Below are 24883 nucleotides of genomic sequence, written 5' to 3' on the forward strand. Positions count from 1 at the left end.
TGAGTGAGATGGAGTTTTTAAAGTAACAGTAAGATTGAAACCCCACTCTCCTTTCCATGCTGTTCTTATTTTTGTCAGTGACTAAAATAGTGTATAGCTTGAAATTAAACCAGCCAGTGATAAAATTGGTAGAATCTTTGGATTAGAGAATTTTCTTTTACCCCAGAATGGGAGCAACTATGCCTACCTGGAGCAACTCGAGAACTTGTCTGCCAAAGGCCGCCCGATACCGGTGCGTCTGGATGCCTTGCCACAGCTGGAGTCACAGGTAGCTGCTGCACGGGCTTGGAGGGAGCGCACGGGAAGGACCTTCCTGAAGAAGAACTCAAGCTACAGTCTGTTACAGGTAAGCCACAGACAGTTCAGTGTCAGACTTCAGAAATGGATCTTGGTAGTCCCCTGCAGTCTGAATGGTTTGGTTACAATAGATCCCATCTCCTTTTGATAATACAGTGTAATAATAAGCTTCAGCTGTACTCAGGTGAAAATGGAAAAGGCAGGAAGCCTGTGTTTGGTTGGTCTTGTTTTATGTGTGGACAGCTTCAAATGTTCCTTTTGAAGGAACGCATTAAAACTATTTCTTGGGACTAACTGACGGTGTAAGTTTTCTTGGTGGTTACAGGTTCTGAGCCCTCGGACTGATATTGGTGTTTATGGGAGCAGTAAGAATAGGCGGAAGAGGGCAAAGGAGCTGATGGAGAAGGAAAAGGAGAAAGATCTTGACTTGGAATCCCTAAGTGAACTGGAGGATGGGCTGGAAGAGGCCAGGGACACTGCAGCTGTGGTAAGGAGCAATGAAAGGTAGCGTCTCCTGATATCTGGGTTTAACTTGTCTCTAATCGGTGTAGAAATCTTATGGAAAAAATGATAAAAACCTTGCTGAAACAAACATCTCATAGTATGTATGGCACAACAGTATAGTTCAGCTTTAATTGCAGCGAAAGTAAAGGGAAGCACAGTTCAGGGTATAAGTGCAGGTGTGTAATATGAACCTGGCTACATGGATGGCTTACATTCTCTTGGTTTAAAATATGTGGCTGTTCATCAAATACTACTAATATTATTTTGACAGGATTTCAATGCATACGGAATGAGCTGTATCTCTCCCTTAAGCCGTATCACCATTTATTTGGTTAGTTTTATGCAGGATGCCAAATCGAAGTAAATTCCATTTCAAGTTGTTTTGGCTGTCATCCCTTTGATTATTACGATTGATATTAGTGGTTTACTGACATGAGTTAAAAAATGTAAAAAGTCAATTCTAAATTTGCTGACCATAGACGGTACCCACCTTACTGTAGAAAGTCTTCTTACTTCAACATTGTCCTTCCCCATTCTTGTGTAAAAAATGTCAGGCAGTTTGTAAGCACTTGGTTCTAGTGCATGGAGAAGAATGTTACATTTAATTCTTCCTTGTTGGGAGGATATTGATGCAGCTTGTCACAATATTTTGCTGTCATTTGTCTGCCCTTCTTCCGTGAACAAAGAAAACACATGCAAGCTCATTATTGTGGCTTATGCACAGTCAATTTTACTTTAGTATTCTTCATTATAGTTACTTAAATGGAGATGCTGAGGAAATGCAAGTTACTTCATGAAGATCTGTGGTCACTCAGAAGCTCCTACATCTGCCAGCATTAAAACTGTTCTCAGCTGCATAGTCTTCACAGGGAAATAAATGGAACAGATTTCCTGTAGTCAGAATCTGTTCTTCTGGTGTTCTTATGACAGATTTAATTAGGAACTTCAGAAACTTTCTGGATATGGTGAATGTGAGCTAATGTTTATCTAGTAGCTGTCAGAAGGATTCATGAGCGTAGCGGATAACGGAGGAGGTATTTTAACAAGAGTTTTAACTAGATCACAAAATTCCAAACTTTTGAGCTAGTTTAACTAAGAAGATCTCTTGGTATGTCTTTTTTCTTTTTTCTGTGTTGCTAATAAAACACGAGCTCCTAGCTGTGAAGGTCATGACCTGTTTTTGTCTTCGGACAGGTGGCTGTATTCAAGGAGCGGGAACAGAAGGAGATTGAAGCCATGCATGCTCTCAGGGCAGCCAACCTGGCCAAGATGACTATGGTGGATCGCATCGAAGAAGTCAAATTCTGTATCTGTCGCAAAACAGCTAGCGGATTCATGCTGCAGTGCGAGCTGTGCAAAGACTGGTTTCATAGTGGCTGTGTGCCCCTTCCCAAAACAAGTTCTCAGAAGAAGGGCTCTAGTTGGCAGGCCAAAGAAGTGAAGTTTTTGTGTCCGCTTTGTATGCGTTCTCGAAGGCCGCGGCTTGAGACAATACTGTCTCTGCTGGTGTCCCTGCAGAAGCTGCCTGTACGGCTGCCAGAAGGGGAGGCACTGCAGTGCTTGACAGAACGTGCCATGAGTTGGCAGGACCGAGCACGACAGGCTTTGGCCACTGATGAGTTGTCGTCTGCTTTGGCCAAGCTTTCTGTGCTCAGCCAGCGAATGGTGGAGCAGGCAGCACGGGAGAAAACAGAGAAAATAATCAGTGCAGAGCTACAGAAAGCAGCAGCCAACCCAGACCTGCAGGTAGGGATGTGAATATCTTGCTCTTTACCATGCTCATCCTTCTTCAGTGTGTTAAAATCCTTTATCCTTCTTGGAGAACCTTAGAGGATTAGTCTGAGAATTAGAACTATTCTAGTTCAGTACCTGGGTTGTGGTTAGCTTGTTAGCAGTCTGTTACAGGCTTTGCCAGGAGCAGGTCTGTTACTCTGAACTCAATGTCACTGGCAACTGTTGAAGGTGTTTGTAAGGAGCAGTGGTTCAAAGGTAGCACCCAGCTTGTGGCCTGAAGATCGGTAAAGTAGTGGCTGCTTTGATGTCCAAAATTCCGTTTTCTTCTGACAGAATCAAAGGTGTCCATATTTATAATTTCTAATGGATTCCATTCTTGGGATTTCGTTACCTTGTTTGGAAATTTCAATGAGTACTCTAGGGAATCCCTGGCGCATTTTACAGTTGGCTATTCATCTTTGAGACCAGTAATCAATTGTACAAAAGAAATTTGTACAACTACAGGGTGATGTAATTTGGTAGCACTGAACAACAGTAGCTAGATCCTTCTCTTCACTATTACTCTAAAACATGGAAATAAAGTGTGAAAGAATCTATTTCCTTGGATATTTCCCAATCTTTCCACATCTTGCTGTGAGTGGGCTTTTCTTTCACTGTTCAGGCAGTTGTCCTCAGGCCAAAAGAATCACAGTTTTCTTAGTGACTATGATTTCAACTTCTTTTTTTTACAGGTTTTTCTGGAAGCTTTATTGTTTCATTCTCATATTCCATTTTTCACTTAGGGACACTTAACTAGTTTCCAGCAGTCAGCCTTTAACAGAGTGATAGGGAGTGTGTCCTCATCCCCACGGCAGACTTTGGATTATGACGATGAAGAGACAGACTCCGATGAAGACATCAGGGAGACATATGGCTATGACATAAAGGTAAGTAATCCAGTGTGGCTTGTCTGCATGGAGTTAGCTCAGAACACCTGTTTTCAATTAATTCAATTTATACAAGAATATCTTAAGCTATTCTTAAGTACATTCTGCCCTGGCTTCTGTTGCAGAAGAGGTTCTTCTTGGTTTTATCTAGATGTCTGATTTCTGGCATATTGGAAAGTTTTGTAGTGTTTTCTTTCAGAATTCCCAAATGTCTTGTGATCAAGTTTCAGAAGGTTCTTTTTAGTGCCAAGGAAAAAAACTGTGCTTCTCAAAGGATTTGTTTTTATAATACCATTGAGGTTGAACATTGTCTTTATGCCTTTTTCAGAGATATTATGAATCATAAATATGAATAAGTGTCTATGGGGAGAGCTTCATCAGTTTTCACTATAGCAAAAAAAATAGTCTTTGAAAACTTCATGCTGTGTAGAAAGTTTCCTGACGTCAGAGCTTCTTTTCACATTTTCATACCATTCTTTTCTTTCAACTCCCATAGAAAAGGAGATACACCTATTCAACTTCGTGTGTGGAAATATTCAAGACTTGATCTGCATCATATTGTAAAACTAGTTTAGTTCAGAAATCATAGCAGCAGTTAGATTTTTAAAATATTTTAGCTGGAGAGGAACAGTCATAAAAAAAGGCAGTTACGGAGATGGCCAAGTGTTTTCAGTGTAATGTATGTCATTTCAAAACTTCTGAAATGTCCTTTTGTTATGTGTAGAGACAGAAGCAACACCACTGTTTCTTTCTGTGCAGTGATTTCTTTTTAGTGATAGTGTCATTTCTAGTTTAAAAAATGCTAGTTTAATACTCAGCGTGGTCATGGAAATTCTTCTAAGGCAGACCTTTCAGCTCTCTGGAGTGACAGCAAATTTTTCAGCTATGATCTGCCTCAGTGTCCTGTTTTTAGTATTTTGTCTCCAAGTAGCTTTATGCAATCATATGCATTTGTCTTGTTGGCATTTCACAATGGACAGCAAGAGTGCACTGTAACTGGGTGCTACAACTTTTAATTAGATTAGTTCTTTTTTAATAAAATTGATAACGGTTTCTTGTGTTGGAAGTAATAATAAGGTATTTCTGAAAGATGTGGCACATTCTGAGGCTGTGATAAAAGAAAGCGTATGTCAAGAAAGGTGGCATATGCTTGTTAGGATCTGAAGGTTTTGCAGGAGTGTAATTTAATTTCTGTTCAATGTATTTTGTGATGACTTCAAAATCCATTACTTACCCTTTGGGTTTGGATGTCCATCCATATATGTAAGTGTAAAAACCTGAAGTAAAAGTATAGCAAAACAAAGCAGGAAGGGACCAGAAGTGTCTTTTGTTAGGTCAGGTGTCACAGAATCACAGAATTGTCTGGGTTGGAAGAGACCTCAAGATCGAGTCCAACCTCTGACCTAACACTAACAAGTCCTTCACTAAATCATATCGCTAAGTTCAACATCAAAACGTCTTTTAAAGACCTCCAGGGATGGTGACTCCACCACTTCCCTGGGCAGCCCATTCCAATGCCTCACAACCCTCTCAGTAAAGAAGCTCTTCCTGATACCCAACCTAATCACAGTAATGTGATTGGAAGAGAAGACAACCACAGGCAACCACGCCCTTCAGCTCTAAACTAGAAGCAGCAGAGTTCAAAGGAAATAGGAAAGTTGCTCAGAATTTAATTGTCTTTATACTGTTGACTTTCAATTTTTTTTTCCAGTTTATGGTCTATAAATGTTTTCTACTAGATTGATGTGTTTAAAAAATAATGTTTATAGATTATGACGCATTGTGTGTGAATGTGTTGTTAATTTACTGTGGACCCCATAGAAGTAATCCTTGGTTTCCTAAGGGTCCGTAGACTGTAGTTCTACGCTTCTGTCTCTGACATCTCAGGTACAGCAGTGGTTACAAAAAACAAACATGAAAAGGCCTATTTGGTTATATTGTGCTTCTTCTAATTAAAACATGATTATAGCCAATGAGTACTTTGTTATGAGTGCAATAGCACTCATAAAAAAAAAATCTTCTTTTAAGATTTGTTCCAAATGAACTGATTCAGTCATCAAATTGACTGTAACTTTCCCTCACATTTCATTGCCTTCATTTTTGTGTTGTCTGTAGCAACCAAATATTTATTTATTTATTTCCCTGTTGACTGCACTTTCTTTAATCTGTTGTAATATAACCAGAAGAAGATCCGGGCGGGGACATGACCTTTACTATGTAGGGAGAAGTATCTTTTATTCATTCTGAACATATATATTCTGCTTTTTCATCTGGGCAATATAAATCTGAACGTCCCACTTCTAGTTATGAAATCAGTAGAGTGTACTTCACTTCCTTCTAAACATGTAACCGAAACCCAGAGAGAGATTACCATTCTTAAACTCCCTTTTTATGTCATGAAATGACAGGGTCTGTGTGGTGCGATGTCCTGAGTTGTCCAGTTTGGACTCACGTAGCTAATCTTCACGTAGATAGTGTCATTAACTCCTCTACAGCCTTTTGATTCTTTTAAATCACCTCCTTGGTTTTTGTTGTTTTCTGAAAGATTTGAGTACTACACGGCATGCTGAGTATGTTTAACCTGTTGGCCAGTTTTATCACAAATGTATTAGGGTAGGTACATTCTGGAAAGTGCTGTGAAAGTAGATAGCTCGTTGAGGAGATTATCCTTATTAATCTCACCTCCAGGGGTGAGGAAGAATTGAGTACTAGTAGACATCAGGGTATCTACTCAAATGGACTTTTCTTCTCTGGATTCTCTGTCTACTATAATACAAAGCCAAAACAAAGCATTTTCCATTTTTAAGGCTTTCCTAATCACTCTTCTGTTCATGAGTCCACCTGCTGCATGTAAGGCATGTGTAATATTTGTCTCTGTAATTCAGTTAAGAAGTCAAGTAGCCATCCTATACAGTGCGTTGAGCACAAGCCAATGCCATCATTATTCTGTTCCTGAAAATGTTCACAACAATCTTTATTACAGCCCTCTTCTTTTTGGCGTTTGTATCTAAAAATAGTTCAAAATTGCCTAAAAATCCTGATCCCAAGGCAACATTTTATTTTATTGCTATTTAGTGGCCACCTATCTGTTGATACTTAGTTCCTCTGCTGGACCACACTCTGTTTTTAATTCACTTGTAGGATCTTCAATCATTTCTTCCTATGGCAGCCATTATTTACTCTGCAAAACTGTGCCAGTCTTTACGGTCTGGCAGTCAAATTCTTCAAACAAAATTATCTAGGCAAAGTGTAAGACTGTCATTATGCTGGCTTCTGAAGACCTTGCATGAAGGACTGCTTAGTGGGGAAACTCGACCAGTGTTTCTCACACACTGGCTATAAATCTGACTTCACCTGTCTCCACAGTTGCTACATTTTTCCACTGTTTAAGTAGGGGTCTAACTTCTACCTTTTCCTGGTGGTCTTGGTGTCTGTGGTGGAGGTGCTTCCAAGAAGGTGTTTGGGAACAGCAGGACTGGTTGGTCTTTAGCAGAATTTAGTAGGAAATAGGTATTTGCTAGATCCAGATATTTCATGTTTTCTGTGGGTCTTTTTCAGGACAATGCCAGTGTAAAATCTTCTAGCAGCTTGGAGCCCAATTTGTTTTGTGATGAGGAAATCCCTATTAAATCAGAGGAAGTGGTGACACACATGTGGACTGCACCCTCGTTCTGTGCCGAACATGCATATTCATCTGCTTCTAAAAGCTGCTCTCAAGGTATTTGCTTTTCTATGCATTGATAGAAATTAGAACAGACAGCTGGGATGAGCAGTCAGTGAAGAGGGGAACTGCTCTGTTACCTGTGCTAATTGAAGGAGATGCTGTCTGTAAGAATGATACAGTAACATTAAGTAACATTTAAGTTCTGTTTCCTGATGTCTGATATATAAAGCTATGTCAACATTTATTTTCCTCTGGAATTGTCTCCCTCCTTAATTACTTGTATGAAACGTGTTGTTTCTTTTTTGTTTTCATCCCTTCCTTTTATCCTCATGCAACTTGCCTCCGATCTGAAAGGTTCTAGCACTCCAAGAAAGCAGCCTCGGAAGAGTCCGCTGGTACCTCGCAGTCTGGAGCCCCCTGTGTTGGAGCTGTCACCTGGAGCAAAGGCTCAGCTGGAAGATCTCATGATGGTAGGAGATCTGCTAGAGGTATCACTGGATGAGACTCAGCACATCTGGCGGATTTTACAGGCTACTCATCCACCCTCTGAGGACAGGTTCCTTCACGTAATGGAGGTACGAACTTGAAGAAATACCTTGGCATAGGGAAAAAAACAAAAAACAAAAAACTTTTGGGTATAATCTTGGATACTCGAGTGTTTAGCTACTTGACATGTTTGGGTTGTAGCCAGGGAATAGGAGATTCCATAAAATAACAGAATAACAGACCTGGAAATTCAGTCCTTGATCACTCATGCTGTGCAGCACTGTCCTCCACAGTTAACAATATTTGGAACATTTTTTTCAGACAGGCAATTCCAAATGCAAACTTTATTCTAGAAAGGCTAATGAAATTCTGCTCTTGATTATGCTTGGAATCAGAATTGATCTGCCAAAGAGAAGCAAGTATTTCCTGCAAGATAGACAGCTTATACTTATATAATATTTGTGTGTTGCCAAGCTTTTGTTGTTACTGAGCAAAGAACATTGTTTTTAATAAAACATGATTTGGTAATATAAGTAAAAAGATTCTGGTTCTCCCCAGAATAGCACAGACACTGCATTTTTTTCTTAATATACTGTGAAGATGTGCTGACCTCTTTGCTCTGCTGACAGCGAACGAGGCAGGTATATGTGCTGATTCTAAGGTCTCATCCAAATCACTTATGCCTCGTTCATGCGGTGGCTAAATGCTTTGTGGAAATGAGGGATGTGTGTTAGATGAGAAAGTAAAATCTTGCGTTGAAGCTATATTGGAATCCATCCTTCATCATCTGTCAGCTGAAGATAGGGGTCAGTTTGACCGTGTGTAGTTATGGAGTGTGGGATTGCTTTTTGAGTTACTAAACAGCACAGGAAATACACTGCTTGACCTTCTGGTAGCGTACAGTAACATCAGGTGGAAGGTTACATTCTGTGAACAGTGCGGTTACGCTGGCGTTATGGTCAATTGCCTCATTTTTTCTGTGCCCTCCAACACAATGGGTAAGTCGAGACGTTGCCAAGCTGCCACAAGATAGGCCAGAGGTACAAAGCAGAGCCTGCCTCCCAAGAAGTACCGCATTGCCCTGCTTTGACCTACGTACTTCACTTCATAAGCTTAATGCTCTTTTAATGTAATGGTTTGGGCATGGGATTTTTTTGAAGAACAATTTGAATGCCGGCAAGTAGCACTCTATGAATAGCATGCCGCAGTCTTGTATTAATAGTTAAGAACAGCTTTATGGCAGGGGATAGGGTTCAACATTTTCTGGTTAACCCCTGTGAAAGCTTGTTTGGCCAGAACTGCTCGTGTTGAATTGAATGCCTTTTACATCTATTCATATGCAAGATAGGTAGAGTTCTGTAAAATAACTGTCGGAGGATTTGGTTTAGGGTGCTATGTTTTAAGTCATGTACAGTAAACAGATTCTGTCTGTACTGGCTTACAGTATGTCCTTCATCTCTGAATATTGTTACAGTTAACGTATATAGCTGGGTTAACTGAAATTGAGTGAGGCTTGTTTGTACAAAGGAGCTATACATGCAGATCTTGCTGATATAAATAGGAGTTGTCACTCTGGATGCAGTGACAGTTTGCCAATTTTAAATGCTATTTGTGATCAGAATCTGCTACTTACGAGCTGTTAATGGCACCAGGATTTTTATAGTGTGTGTCAGTTTGGGAGCTATTCAAATAATGGATCTGCTACATTCTTCTCTTGCTTGAGCTGATAATACATTTTAAGAATTCAGCAAATGTTCCTTCTTAATCTCCAGGATAGCAATTGCTTTCTCTCAAAAATAATAAACAAGACAGACTTGGGATGAAAAATAAGCAAGAACATCTAACAAATGGTTAATCTTCTTAACTTTTATTGAAAATCAATATGAGAAGGGAGTTGTGGTTACTGCCTATTTTGTCTCCTTACTCTTGCTGATATTTTACTTTTTCCACTGGAGATTTTAAATTCATTAAACTTTGACCACTGAGGGTTTTCTAGTACAGTGAAAATAAAGTTGAGCCTTTTTTTGTTTAGAATTTGTTACTGGATGTTGTGAGCAAGTTTCTTCCACCATACCAAGGTGTAATGGTGGAGTAAGCACATCTCGAACAAAGTATATGGAAACTTGTGTTTGGACAAAAGTAAATCTCTTCTCACCCTTTCTCTGAAGGATGACAGCATGGATGAGAAACCACTGAAGATGAGAGGGAGGGACTCTTCGGAGAGGAAGCGGAAACGAAAGCTGGAGAGAGCAGAACAGTTTTTTGGAGATATGAAGCAAAAATCTAAAGAGCTGAAAAAACTAGAAAAACCCAAGAAAAAGAAGCTAAAACTGACCATGGATAAGACAAAGGAGCTGAACAAGCTGGCAAAGAAACTGGCTAAGGAAGAAGAGCGAAAGAAGAAACGAGAGAAGGCAGTTGTGGCAAAGGTGGAACTAACAAAGGACAGCACAGAGAAGAAAAGAGAGAAGAAGGTTCTAGATATTCCTTCTAAGTATGACTGGTCAGGAGCTGAGGAGTCGGATGATGAGAATGCTGTGTGTGCTGCACAAAACTGCCAGAGGCCCTGCAAGGACAAGGTGAGTTTTTTGCTTAGTTCTGTCCCAGGCAATTTCATGCAAAGACAAAAACCCCAGTGCATTTTAATAATTAGGCTGAACAGCATGAGCAACAAGAAGAGTGTTACCTGAAATGTGAGAGTATTGAGTCGTATTTGGGTAGGTCCATCAATGTAAATAAAACTTTGCAAACCTATCTCATTCTCTTTAGCTGGTTTAAAACATCTGATGATGAAAAAATAGAGTCTGGGAAGAAGCACTCTGCCTTGCTTTGGAAGTTTAACCTCTGCAAACTGGGCTCGGTATTGTTATTTGCTGATAATGTGAAGCGTGCCTTGTCTGATTCAAAGAATTCATTCTGTGCCTCTGCAAGAAATGGGCAGTATGTAATTGAAGTACATTTCCTGTATTTCTTGCATACTGACTGTGAACAGTAGTGCTGCAGGCTGAGGGATCTGCACACTGCAGTGCTTCGGCTTTCTTGGGAGATGAATTAGCAGTGATTTTAGACCCAATCGGATTATGATTTTAAAAACAACAACAACAACAAAAACACCTTGATCTGCCTCTCTGTGGCAGTGCCTGTCCTGATTGTCAGCTTTTAACACGCACTAATTGATGATCAAACGTCACAAAATATTTTTCAGAATGTTTTTTCTGCTTTAAAGAAAACAATCAAAAACCCTACTCCCAGTAACTGTGGGATTCACCCTAAACAGCACTGGCTTACACAGGAGAGTAGGATCAAATATAAATATCAAAAACTTGGTCTTTTTTGCAGAGTTGAAATGTGGAATTCAAGTGTTCAGATAAGTGTTAGAAGACCATTTCTGAAGTCTTTATCTAAAGCCAAAGTTAGAAATTAGACTGGAAGATAAATTGCTCATAAGATGATAAAATCTTGATACAACTGTTCTCTTTACAGATAATTTGGGTTATGGTAGCACATTTTAAAAAGAATCGAGATTACAAGAGGCAGGAGAGTGCCTTTCAGTTCACCTTATAAAGAGGGTCATACCACACTCATCAAATTCCCATAAATGAAACTGGATAATATCCTTAGTTATATAATCAAAGCTTTTATTTGAACACCCGTCTGTCCATAAAGTTGGACATGTTTTTGCACATTCAGTAAGTGAATGCAGTACAAGTGCAAAATGGTAGCTAGGGAAATGTAATGACTGAAGCTGCAGCTGCAGTTGTCTGTTCCTAGTCACTTTAAAAATATGTTCAGGAATAGTTTTCCTACAAACTAAATTTTAGCTATGTTGCCAGTACTGTTGTTTTTCTAATATATTTTCATTTTCACTTTGCCCTGTAAGGCAAAAGCAGAACTAGAGCAGTAACAATCTTGGTAGCTGTAACAGAACGTTAAAGAATCTGTGTTTGTTATCCTGCAGGTCTCAGTTTCTGCTCCTTGACTCAAATTAACATGCACTTTTTTACTTGGACAATTACAGAAATCTAGTAATTCATCTTAATTTTTCTCCTTCTTGAAGTTTAATTTACTTTTTATGTCTTTTCCTGATTGCTCTACAGAAAATTCAACCCAGATTGAAATATTTTAGCTTAAATTTTCTGTGGCTTTAGAGTTACAGTTGTTACGTATTTTGGGTATTCAGAGGCTTGCTGTATGCCCATAGCGTGCAGCTAGTGGAAGGACAATAAAGTTGCTAAAGTCAAGTGGCTTTTTTGTGGCCAGCAGCAGTAATCAAGTCCCTTTCTTTTCTGTAATTTTGAAGTTGCAAAAGCCACCACTTGACAATGCAGTCTGAGGGAATATATGCAAGTCAGCGTGCGTATTTGTAGGATTTCACTTACACTGAACTCCTTGAGCATGCTCCTACCTAAATGTGTTCTGGTGTACCTGTCTTTCATTTTAGGGCAGCTGAGCGTCTTCTCCCTCATTAGTAGGAGTCTTGTAGCTGGGCTGGACAACGCAATAGGGACAAGGTTTGTTGGAAGGGTATTGCTTCCTAAACTGAAGGATCTCGTTAAAAACAAACTCTGTAGGACATCACTTTGTGCCAAAACCTGTTCGTGTTCTGAGTATATCAGGTGGATTTAACAGAAGGTATTTTCTTCACAGAGCCTGTGCCTAATGCTGCCGATACAATCTCTTGCAGGTGGACTGGGTGCAGTGTGACGGTGGCTGCGATGAGTGGTTTCATCAAGTTTGCGTTGGTGTCTCTCCCGAAATGGCTGAGAACGAGGATTACATCTGTATAAACTGTGCAAAGAAACCCATGCAGGGCCCAAGTAGCCCTGCTCACGCACCACCTCCTCCTTTCTTATTGAGCTACAAACTACCATTGGAAGATCTTAAGGAGACAAGTTAGCAACTACTCGGTGGCTGGAACTTGCTGGGCAATGGACCACTGAAACCCCTAGAGAAAGAGAGGGTTTGAAGCTGATGTAGCCACTGAGCTTCTCTTCCAAGGATGTACAGACCTGCAGCGGAGTTGGTCCCTTCCTTACAGCTGGCTTCCTTCATTCAGTGGGGACGTCAAGGCACAGTGGTACCGACTCATCTATGCAGACACCGCCTCATTAGGAGCTCCAGCCGGTGTTTTGACTCGAGTATTTCCATCTTTGAGAGCGGCTGCTGCTCTTAAAGACTGAGCAAACCCGAGGCTGTTAGATTAGACGCTTCAGGGTGTTAGAAGTACATGTTGGCAGCGGAGCTGGCCTGGAATTGGTGGGCTCAGGCTGGAGCTTTTAGCCCCACCAGCTTGCCCAGAGGAGGTGACTTTGGAAGTTATCTTTTGCCTCCCCATGCCACCCCAGTGAGAAGGGCAGTGTCTTAGGAGAGTTAAGTTGCCTCCGTATCCAGGCGGCTAACACTACACTATAAGGATGGGAGCAAGTGGATGAATTACTTTTCATTTCTGTTTAGTAGCTAAAGGGCAGAGGAGCTCATGATCTCAGAAATCAGCAAAGGTTCTGTTTACCAAAAAGAAACCCAACGCTACTCCACTAGCAAATGTTTTTCCTTAGTGGGGAACAGCTGATCTTCCTGTCCTGAGGAGGGCCAGAAAACAAATTGATGAAGATGCCTAGCTAGACCAGAGCTTGCGAAAAGCAGAGCGCTTCCCTTTCCCCGGGGGTGCCCTCTCCTGTTCTAGGCTTTGCTTAGAGTTGTGCACTCCTGCGCATTAACGTTGTCTCACGCAGGATGGAGCTGGCAAGGAGGTGCAGCGCCCAGGGCGCCAGCTTCTGTGATCTGTACCAGGGACGGGAAGGAAAGAAGACAGCCCACTTACCTCAGAGGTTACACTGACATGTGCTTCTGTGAAAAGTTTCACTCACAACTATTTCCAGTATCACCAGGCTACGGGCATGGCCTCAAGCGATACCAGCAAGCAGTCTGCAGATCCTGTTCGCAGTGCAAATCCCCCTCCCTGCTGGCTTTGCTGGATGTGTACCAGTGTACAATCAGCAGCAGTTCTTGGCTGAAGTTGCCCCTGGCTTTGCCAGAGGACCAGAGGGCTTGGGGTCATCCTGGGTGACAGTTGTTTTAGTAAATCCATTTTTAAAGAAGGACTTGTTTTTACTTTTTTCTAAATGTCTCAGACTACTGACTTGTTCTATAAATAGATTATTTTTCTTTGATTTTTTTATACTTACCACTGTTAACCAGCAGCACAGACAGAGGTTCACAAAGCAAAAACCTGCCCGTGGGCTTGGGTTTTTTTACTCCATTCCTTCCTTGTAGTACAAGGAATTAGCAGTTACCTTCCCCATTCTAGCCTGACCAGCTGCCTGTGTTTAAATAGGTAAATACATTTCATGTGCTACCTTTGTGTTTGGGTTTGTTCCTATTAGTGGGGCATCTGGGCCTTAATGACTCCAGTCAGTGCTGGCTTTGTGTATGTGAATGTCTGAAGCCAGCCGCTGGGCTGTCTTGTCCCCCCCTCCACTCGCTCCCTATTGTGTTTCCATTCTTCTGCAGTTCTAGGAGTGTTGTAAGTAGTGTCCAGTCTTACTAGGAGCTGGATTGGGATTTAAAAACAAAAAAAAAAAAAAACATTGACAAAAACAAAAGTGTTCTGTCTTGACTGTTCTGTGTCCCTTCTCTTGTTCTCTAATATTTGGGAGTTTATTTATCTGGCAGAATTGTCCACCCCTCCAGAAAAACTCAGCTCAGGTAGATGAACTTTATTGGTTTGTTTTATTTGTGCCTGCTACCTGGGAAGAGGAAGTCATACAAGAGAAAAGAACTAGGACGAAGGGCAGAAGGTGCAGGATCTTGGGAGTTATTTGAGTGCAAATTGGGCACAGACTTCTAATTCCTGTTCCGTAAAGACTAATACGGTATTAAAAGCAAGCTGTGGTTAAGCATGTGGCTGAACAGGCACCGCAGAAGACTTACGAGTATTATTTGTTTACTTATTTATGAAGGAGTATATGCCATAGCTAGATATACCCTCTTTTTTTGCCTCCAGTTATGTTTTTTCTTCTCATTGTACATTTAGTTTTGGTAAACTGGTTGAAACAGATGTTCTTTTCCTTCAGGCTTTAACTGATGGTACTACATAAATGTTTCCCTATATGGAGTGGATAGACTCTCTGTCACAGATGTTTAATCGTTCCAGAAGTAGACTAGCACAAGATTTCATGAAGAATCCCAGTGTTCTGTATTCTTTCATGACTCCTAGAATTTGTGACACAACAGGGAAAATATGGTCAGCGTATCCTGTTAACCGTTGAGCATATCCTCTTATTACGTTCTCTGTCGTGATAAAAGTCCTTGTTATATGTAATTTGCCACCAACTGGAAAGAGACCTTTTAGTAAATACGCGTTGAATATTCCTGTTTCTCTGAGTAGAAGGTGTGGTCACAACCAGAAGGAAACAAACAGCTGTACGATGCAGTGGTCGATCGTTCTGCTTGTAGCGGGCATAGGAGAAATGTGCAAATAATGTGCAAATAGCCACATTCTTAGTAGCTGTTTTTCATGTAATGGTATTAGGAGGCTCTTTTTGTCTTTTCCTTACACTTTCAAAAGGAGGTTGCCACACTTTCTCAGTTAGAGATCTCCCATCTGCTTTCGGGTAAGGTGTTCATAAACTGAAGAGCATTATTAGCTTTACATCTTACTGTTTAAACCTTTATTTTTAAAAGCATAATTCCGCTCAAAGGATTGCTGATAGTATAAACTTTTGAATAAATGTTGACTTTTGGAAAAATCTGTAGAAATGTAGTTAGTGGTTTAAAAAAACTTGAAGTTTCAGCTGTGATATTGTCTCTAGACCTTAGAGTTTTGAATTTTTATAAAAACATGCAAAGAAGCTAAGCATCCAAAGTTAAGCTAAGGAAATTATTTTCTTAAATGTGTGCTACAGCTATAGGAGAAAAATCTCTCATGCTTTGGAGATGAAATTTCAGTTTATATAAAAATCTTAGCTCTCGTGTATCTAGAACAGTACATGACTTAATACTATATTCTACGAAGGATATTAACCACTGTTCATGTTGTTTCTCTTGTGTCTGACACAGAAGGTCAAAGAAATGACCGGAGCTGTTGTGAGGAAGAAAAAATGGACTTGAGTTGTGTATCTTATCCAAACCATGTGGTTTGTATCTTTTCAGGAAGAAGCGCCTGGACTGGGGTGGCTTTACTTGCATAGAGATAAAAGTCACTCCTGAGCTTCAGTACCATTGCTTTTAGGATTTACGTTTTTTACAGAGTTTCTGTACCTGAATATGTATGTAGCCTGGACTACGTGATAATGAGGGCTTAAGGTAAAATTGATGATGTTATGAAAACTAACTTGAGTTATTTAGAACACCGTGTCTCACACAGCACAAGGTAGCAGAAACAGATGTCTGTGTCCTCTGTTAGCCACACTGTGAAGCTTGCATTCATATTTTCTGTTTTTAGAATCACTGCATAGTTCAGGCTGGGGAGACTTCAGAAGGTCATCTGGGTCAACCTCCTGATCAGAGCAGGGCTGATTTTCACAGCAGGTCACATTTTTCAAGGCTGTGCCCAATTAAGTTTTATGTATTTCAGGGGATGAACATTTGACAGTCTCTTACTTCCTGATCCAATTTTGCAGCATCTTTGATGTGATTTTTTTTTTTTCTAATGTTCAATCAGACTCACTTGCTGTAGCTTTCCAATTGCTTCTTCTAATTTTTCTTTTGAGAAAAGTGAGTCTCTTTTCAATAACTATCCAGTACATATTTGAAGACTAAAGGTCCTGCAGCCTTGATCTCCAGGATGAAGAAACGCAGCTCACCCTCCCTTGAGCCATGTCACATGTTAGTTTTCTAACCTTTTTTTTTGGCCTTGTGCTGCACTCAGGTTTGCTATCATCTCTTTTTGTACAGAGGAGACCAAAACTGGCCATGGTACTTCAGGTCTGCTTTACAAGTGTTGAATACAGGAGGCAAAATCACCTGCTGGCTGTGCCCTTCCTATGCAGCCTGGCATGGGATTGGTCTTCATGGCTGCAAGGGCGCGGGCTGCTGACTCCTGTTCAGTGTGCCCACTGTTAGCCCCAGGTCCTTTGGTTTATTGTTTCTCAGGTACAGACCTGATGAACTTAATTTTTGCTGTCAGCCCATCACTCCAGCCAGCTGAGATCCAACTGAATGGAATTTCCTCCCATGTTTCAGATTGTTTTGCTCCCTTCCTCCCCTCGTCATTCAGTTTGGTGTCCTCTGTACTCTGTCCCATCACTCAGGTGAGTAAGACATAAAACAGCATTGCTTCCACTACCAACCCCCAGGTATTCCACTCCAGTTCACCACCTTCTAGATATCAAACTACTGGCCACAGTTCACAGCAGAGCACCCGTTTTTTCACCCACCTTGTAGGCTGTCCATCCATAAGTGCTTGATTTCATTGTAAGACAGGGTGAACAACCACTGCTCCCTGATTGTCCCCAGGGCCCTTCAGAGAGGGCAACCAGGTAGGGCTAATAGTATAGTGGTGACTATCACTGGTCACCTTAACCTTCATGGGCCTGGATATGACTTTTAGGAGGATTTGCTCTGTAATCTTCCCAGGCATTGGAACGAAGCTAGCTGCCCTGCATCCTCCTCACGTTCCCTCTTCACTGAGTACGGGCATGATGTGCAGAAGGGTTTGTCAAAACCCATCAGGAAAATGATCCTCTGTACAGACATTTCCTGGGCTCTTCATTCATCATCGTGGCATGTAAGATGAGAAGGAAATAAACGCACTGGAGTTGCAGTTTGTAAGATGCACGGAAACCTTTAAATGGCAGGGCTGAGTTCTTGCCTCAAATGCTGCTCATACCCAAACTGTGTGGGCTGGTAAGCAGTTACATCAGCCCCACGTATCCAGACACACGGTTCCAAGCTGGTTTGGTTGAGGTCAATGTTACTGATGCATAGCCCTTCACTACACAGCCCTTTGCACTAAAAGAAAGGCATAACATGAGTGAGAATGAATGAGGACAACTAAGCTTTGCTCGAGGAGAAAAGATGAAGCCCACCTCTGTTCACTCAGCAGTAGGCTGTTTACTGGGCGGCTGCCCAAGGGTAGCTATCACCTTCACTTTGTGTTGTAACAGTTATTAGCAGATTTGTAGCAAGGTGAAGCCAAAACAAGGTGGGTATTCAGCAGTTGCTTACCAGACATGCCTTGCTGTCATTCCAGGGCCATTGCATGCCTTTGGAAAAATGGTGACTGGCTGAGAACACCCTAGGCATCAATGGGTGTTTCATACCCTGGAAATGAAAGGTTTATAAAAGGTGGAAGAAGCTTCTTAAAATCATTCCCTCTGAAATCAGCTCCTGCCTCTGTAAGAAGCTGAGAGCTACGGGCTTGCTAAAAGCAGGGTTTGAGGCTTTGTCCCATTAGGTGCAAACGGGCAGCAGGGAACTCCAGCTGCAAGCACTAAGAATGTGTTTGGTCAGCCTGCCTGAACCAAACAGGAACTCTGCTTGGAGCGCCAGTAGTCATGGGGGAGATGCAATAAATTCAGCCCTTATCGAAATTCTAGCCACGCTGGCTTTGGAGGGGTGATAAATGCGTAGGACAGCTGGGAACTGCACAGCCAGAGATTTAGAGCACTGAGCCTTAGGTAATGAGATGTCTTGGTACAAATGAATGCTAAGTTGCAAGGTAAAGGCATTGAAAGTCGCGAGGCTTTGTAAAAAAAAAAAAAAAAAAAAAAAAAAAGGCAGAAATATGTGTAAGGATGTGTAAGGAGACATGCTCTGAATGCGTTCAAAACAAAAGCCTTGCTGTGGTGAATAGTTTTAAATCCTAGATGGGGCATGATGTCTAAATTGGAGCTTTTTCAGAAGCCGATTTTTGGCAGTTAGCATATCCCCCCTTACACCTCCGCAAATAAAAAAAAAAAAAGGAGAAATCCATTAAAGCCAAATGCCCAAGTAACTGCTGTGGGTATGAGGGTCTGAGGAGAGCAGCCGTCCCTGAGACAGCCGATCACCTTGGCCAGCCCAGCATCAGCTTTTAACAGGCTGGTGATGTGCCAGCAGATCAAGCGGCTGCATGGGTCAGTTCCCAAGTTGCTGCAGTCCCTGCTTGATCCCGGAGCAGCTCGGTTGCCTGCCAGGCACCAGGGGCAGCGCTCTTCTCCCTGGGGTAGGAGGGCATTTGCTACTGCTGTTGCGCGATAACACCAATGGAGCCTCCACAAATCCAAGTGATGAATTTGAGAAACAGCCCAGATTTTGGGGAGATGCGAGGCAAGTAGCACAATATTTACTTCTGTCAACTGATAGTTCAACTTTTCCCTTTGTACTGCTGGAAATGTTGTTAGCTGGCTCTTAACACATGTCCCTGCAATGGCATTATCAGCGCACAACACTGTAGAGATCAACATCTAGGCGTTATCAGTGCATTGATAGCATTGCATCCCATTATTTCCTTGCCAGCCTTCCTGATAGCCTCTTGTACAGGAAAGAGGCAGGAGATGGATGCTGTAACCTTGCCTAGAAGCATTCTTGGGAGCCTGTAGGGAAGGAGACCATGGAGTAGCTTGCCAGAAGGAAATGAGTCTTTGCCACGAGGGGCAGATTCTGGTCTGGGGATAGAATTCCCCAGAAATGGGAATGACTGGGGATGGACTTCCCTGATAGTGAACACACACGGAGAGCCTGCTGATGGCAAAGGAGGGAAGAACCTAAACAAATCTGTCACTGACACCCTGATCTCAGGGAACATAGGTGCAGAAGAAAGGGGATTGTGGTTCTCAGAAGAAATTAAGGGATTCAGGACAGTTCTCCCTGTTTATTGTGCTTTAAGTAAAGATGCAATTGAGTGTTTTAAAAGGATCCTGCACTGTTCCTGGACATGCATGTGTGCACAAGGAGGCAGAGACAGGAGCACTGATTGCCCCTGGCTTCTGGTAGGAACACACTTGGAATGGTTTGCTTAGACCTTGCACCCCAGGATTTAGGGGTGTTAGGGAACTAGAAAATACATTAATAAATAATTAAGAGACTACCTGGCAGCAGCAAAGCTCCTAACTTGGAGCATTTTTTTTTTCCTCTTACTGAGTAAGTAAGGCAAGTTTAGGAAGCCAGCAGATCAGATTCTGGCTTGGAAGCAATCCCTTCACATGCTTTCTTCCCTCAGGCCTTCCCATTACGCCCTGAGAAATCCCAAGGGAGGTGAGGCCAAAGGAAATGGGGCTGGATTTTCCTTTGCAGGCAAGCTGTGCTCCTCCCCAGCTGCTTTCCCTCCCTGGTGGGGAAGAGCTAACCCCTAACCCCTGGTTAGGGTGTAAATCCACAGCTCCTGCTCTAGCAGTAGGGTGTGTGCTGACACTGCTACACAGTTTGAACTTACAGGGAAAATAGGATCAAAAACTAGCCTTCCTTTTCCTTGTGGATCCCAACTATAGTAAATACCAAGATTTAAGGTTTGGTTGGCTCCATATTTTTAATTATTTCCCCCATCTGGGCATGTCACCATGGAGTCTTACATCTTTTTCTCTGATGGCTGTGCAAACTGCGTGTCTGGCCTGGGCCTGACCTAACGAAACCCATGTCCTGCACTCCTCAGACGAGCTAAAGGAGATATTAACCTATGATGGGAAAACCTGTCATAAGTGTGGATTTCTCTCTCTGTCCTCTTCGTGCAGCCCCTGCTGGTTTTGTTTCATGTGGGCTTCCATATTTGCATTCATGCTGACAAGAGAGTAACGTGACTTGGGGTCTTATTGAGAAGGGAGAGCAGTGAAGCACGGGAGCAGCAGCAGTACCCCTTCTGTAGGTTTTGGAGAAGGCTGCTCCCAAGAAGCTGCCTGCTCCATGCAGCACGTGGCTGTGCTAAAAGCTCATCTCTATGCCTTGTGCCTGGGCACCAGCCCTCTGCTCCACTGCTCTTCCTCCGCCTGGCTGGACGGGTTACCTTTCACAGAACAGCTCGGGTTGGAAGAGGGACCCTAAAATCATCTGAACCAGCTCAGTAGATGAGTGATAGGGAGCACATTTGCAATAGGTGACCTCTGTTTTTCTGTCTGCAGTGGTACTCTGTGCTCCGTGCCTCCACGGACTGCTCTGCAGAGGCCTCAGCAGCTTAGAGACAGAGGCAGCACAGGGCCCTCCGGCCCTTCGGGGCTGGCAGCACCTGCAGGAGCAGACAAGAAGCTCAAGCCCCTTCTGAGGGGCAGCAGCACCCTGCAGGGATGCTCTGCACAGCCTCGCAGGGCTGCCTTGCCCAGGCAGTGCTGTCCTGGCTCCCCTCCTGCTGAAGCCGGGGCTGCTCAGGATGTTTTGAAGAGGTAACACCTCCTGGCAGCACGGGTGCCTTAGCAAAATTGGCTGTATTTGATTTTTGGGCCTATTTGACATTTGAGGCTGGGAAAGCTGGGTGAGAGCTTTATTTCCTACTGACCTCTTTGCAATGCCAAGTTTTCCGCTTTGTCATCTCTTGCTTAGAAAACTTACGTCTGAGAATCTTTTAAATTAGTCACTTGTGGACAAAATGAGACAGGGCGCTGGATTTCCTCCCAGAATGGAAACTTTGCGTTCTGAGTACTTACCGGCCCTGTACAGCTCTTGAATTAAATATATATATATATTTAAAAAGTATATAGATAAGTATGGACAGATGATGTGTGAACATTGCTCAAGCCTTGCCTATTTAAAACCAGGTCGTAGGTTTTCTGTGAAAAAATCAGTTAAACAGGTACGACCATGTCTCACCTCTGAGAAAAGCTTTCCCTTTTCCCCTCAGAGCATCCATCTTCCAGGCAGAGAGCAGGGGCATCTAAACATCCCAGCCCTGTCAATGGCTTTGATTTTGTTCCTACTGCAGTCTGTCAGACTGAAAACCTTCACCTCAGAGGAGTAAGGTGTGCAGAGCACAGGGAGAGTGCATCATCCCCAGACCAACACCCAGCTTCTCTGCCCCCTGACCTACACTGTCAGGGGGCATCTGCTGGTCTTTTGTCTCACTTCTGGGCCACTTGCACAACACTGCTATCGTTAGGCTGAAATTATGCTTTCCTTTGGCATATGGTTCGTGATGTGACAGTGCCCCCTAATTAGCTCTCTGGCTGCAGCAGCCAACTGCTGAGCTTTATTTTTCCATGCACAATACCCATTTCCACACCAGGAGGTAGATGGCCGGTCCTCAGGAGGGCCGTGGTTCCTATCCCCTCCCTGATCCGAGCTCAGGCTCCGCTCCTGCAGCCGCTCCGCGTGTGTCTGTTCAGGCTGCCCAGCCTCTGGCAAGCTGCAAGAGACAAACCTCAAGGAGCTGCTGGAGGTGGCAGCAAGGAAGGAGATGCCAAAATGAATGAACACTCCAGTCTCAGGAGTCTTTGCTTGCTACATCAGCTCTTGCTTATATTGCATGTTATATTATAAGGACATGCACGGTGCTGTCCTGCCTTCGGGCTGCTCCCTGGGCTCTGCCCCTTTATCTGTTGTCCACAGAGCCACCTATCTTCGCCACCCCGCAGGTGCCCAGTGCAGACATGGGTTTTCTTGCCTTGAGGCCCTGATCGCTCAGGTTGCTTGTCAGAGCAAGTGTCCTCTGAGGAAGCCGCATTTCTCTGGGGCTGGCCAAATGGCTGCAGCAGTGTTTTCCCTCACCGAAGGACCCACAGGCTCTTTGTGATGACTTCTGGCTTCTGCCATGGCTATTTCAATCTACACGAACCTTTCTCTGAAGCCGGCTGAAGCAGGAATCAATCCTTTGTGCTTATTTCGGCTTCTTTCTCTGCAGTATCAGTCTCTATTATCCCTGTGTGCGCGTACTCGTGCGAGCTGGGCTTCCTATACAGCCGTTTCCACTTCAGCCTAATAACGTTTCCAGGCTGAAGAGGCCGGTGGCCCGGTGGTTATCAGATAGAGGAAAGGCATCGTATTTGCTCTGGCCTTTGGTTCCCAGATAACACAACGGCAAATCGTGTTCCTGGAAGCAGGGGGGTGGCTCTCGAGATTACGGGGCGCTGGGGCGCCGGGCAAAGTGGCCCCACGTGGAGGGGAAGCAGAGGGGGAGGTGGGGCTGGGGGCCTCCGCTTTGGGATCTCGGCTTGTCCATGGGGCCAGCAGCTCCTGCACCTTGGGGACAACTGGGCAGCAGTGGGGCTCCCCTGATGGTCTTTTGGTGGGCTGGGGTGTTCCCCTCCTCTTGTCCCCTCATCAGTGCCCGGAGCTCTGCTGGCTGCAGAAATGCATGCACCTCAGCTAGGCCAGTCCCCTCCTCAAAGGCTCACTTCATTCCCTATCTCTTATTCGTTTCTAGCAAATTTCCTAAGCTTTTAATGCTGCTTGTCCTAGTTCTTCTACTTTTGGCTTAGATATCTGTATGGGTGCAGAATCTCAGACAGCTAGATGGATTTCATCCTTTGCATTTTTCCCTTTGGATTTTCATCGCCTCTGACAGGCTGATTAAAGCCCCTTCCCTCCCCCAGTTTCTCTACCTTCTGCAATTTTAAAAATGTGTATTGAACTCATCTCTTTCTGTAGTCTTAAACGATCCTTTGTGATATGTGTTGGTCCTCTTCTCATCTTCGGTAAAAAGATACAATTATTTTGTAAGCTCTCAGCTCTCTCAAGTAACATCTCCCACAACCATACAGACTTTTTCCTGTTTCTCTGCAGAAGACTTGTAAAGGGAGATTTTACTTAAATTCACTTTATTCAGGATTTTCTGGCTTTCTTTTACACTCGTAGATTTAGCACTTTTCCTGGCTGCTTTTGTTTCTGCTGAACACTCGTTTTCTTTTTAAACTTATTGTTGCTTTCAGCGCAGTCCTATCTGACCAGGCAGAAGTTAAATAGTTTCTTACTGATTACACCGTTTCCTATCATAGTCCATTAGTGCCTGCTAATTAGTTTGTTTTCTGTTTGAATTGTTGATAAGAACATTGTCAGTGGTGCACTGTAGTTATCACTGTTATCCAGGGATATTTGTGCAGTGATGCTGGTGCCTACTAGAGGTTTGAGACATGTTCCCTTATTCACTTTCCTCTCTTTTTTATGCAAATCTGTTGCACAAGGCAAGGCATTATTTGGCTTTGCTTTCATTTTTTAATCCACGTAGCCTTACCCTTGCTGTTTAACAGCTATGCTATTGACTGGCAGACGGCTTCCCTCCACGAATGTTCTCCCATCCTCTCCCTCCAGCATTAACTCCCCTCTGCGGTGTTTTCCCCGTTTTCCAGCAACCTCTGGGTTGAGGACTAGAGCTGTTTTTTTATTTGGCCCATCTGCTTAAATCGCTGCAGCAGCAGAGTCCTGTGTGAGTTTCCCTGGTCACTTTCTGAGTGCTGTGCCTGTGGCAAGGGCCACGGGTACTGCATTTCATCCATTATGCAGCGTACGTATGTTTTTTGTGGAGAAGTGTGTCCTTTTGTTTTAACTCTGAATTTCATCTGGTGCCGGAAGTTGCTGCGCTGTGAGATGTAGTGAATGATGCATCCACCTCCTCTGCTATGTCCTTGTTTCCTAGACCCCCATTGCCTCCCTCCCTATCTCATCCTTCTCTCCCCGTGATGATGAGTTGTGGTGTATGTGCTCACCCCTTGGCTGGATCCAGTCCTGTTCCTTGTTCCCCTTCCCTGTTTCTTCCCCTGGGAAGTCCAGCACTGTGTGGATGTGAGCCTACCATAGATTAATGTGGTGTGGCTGCACTATTCCTCTCCTTTCCCTATTAACTCTACATGCCTACAGCCCAGGCTCTGCTGCTGCTTTGCAGGCCTGACTCTGAGCCCAAAAAGATGATACTTTTTTCCTCTCTTGCCCCAGATATTCAGCAGCAGATGTAATAAAAATATTTTAAAGCCGTGTCTCACTTACATCCTTGGACCATCACAGCTGTAGCATGCCTTCTGCGAACAAAATCCAGCTCTGTTTGCCTTATTTATGGCCCCCAAGCACGGCCGTAATGCCTTCAGATAACGACCAGCAGCGGTACCAAGACCTCCTTCCTGCTGATGTTGCAGCCCTGTGCGCCACCAGGGCTGGTTTTTATCCTCATGTGTGGTTTTCCAGCTGCTGCTTGGCTCTGGCTGCTGGGGTGATGTGCGGCTGGGCGCTGCCCCCTGCCCACGTCCCCTTCTCCCAGGAGAGACCCCATTAAATGGGGTTTCGGCTCTTACCTCAGCCCCTGGTTTTGGCTCCCTTGGGTGCTCCCGTGCTTCTGTGGCCAGCGAAGGGGAGCAGCACGGCCACGTGTGACCCTGCAGCAGCCAAAAAGCCACCGGCCGGCAGGGAGGGCGAGGGACGGGCGGCCCCAGCAAGAGCTGCG

The 24883-nt window shown here is 43.4% G+C and overlaps 1 protein-coding gene across 2 annotated transcripts in view; it reads left to right on the forward strand.

Moving 5' to 3' along the window:
* The window catches only part of KDM5A (lysine demethylase 5A), a 49218-nt gene extending 33905 nt beyond the window's left edge, over positions 1–15313 (forward strand). For both annotated transcript variants that reach the window (XM_084301230.1, XM_084301231.1), the window contains exons 21-28: positions 167–346; positions 623–784; positions 1996–2547; positions 3318–3461; positions 7020–7179; positions 7480–7700; positions 9780–10190; positions 12296–15313. In XM_084301230.1, coding sequence (XP_084157356.1) covers positions 167–346; positions 623–784; positions 1996–2547; positions 3318–3461; positions 7020–7179; positions 7480–7700; positions 9780–10190; positions 12296–12508 — 2043 coding nt within the window. In that variant the 3' untranslated portion in view covers positions 12509–15313. The remainder of the gene's footprint in view (positions 1–166; positions 347–622; positions 785–1995; positions 2548–3317; positions 3462–7019; positions 7180–7479; positions 7701–9779; positions 10191–12295) is intronic.
* Positions 15314–24883: the final 9570 nt, after the last annotated feature.

The sequence above is a fragment of the Netta rufina genome (genome assembly GCF_964035555.1).
Source record: "Netta rufina genome assembly, chromosome: 1".
Classification (NCBI taxonomy): Eukaryota; Metazoa; Chordata; class Aves; order Anseriformes; family Anatidae; genus Netta; species Netta rufina.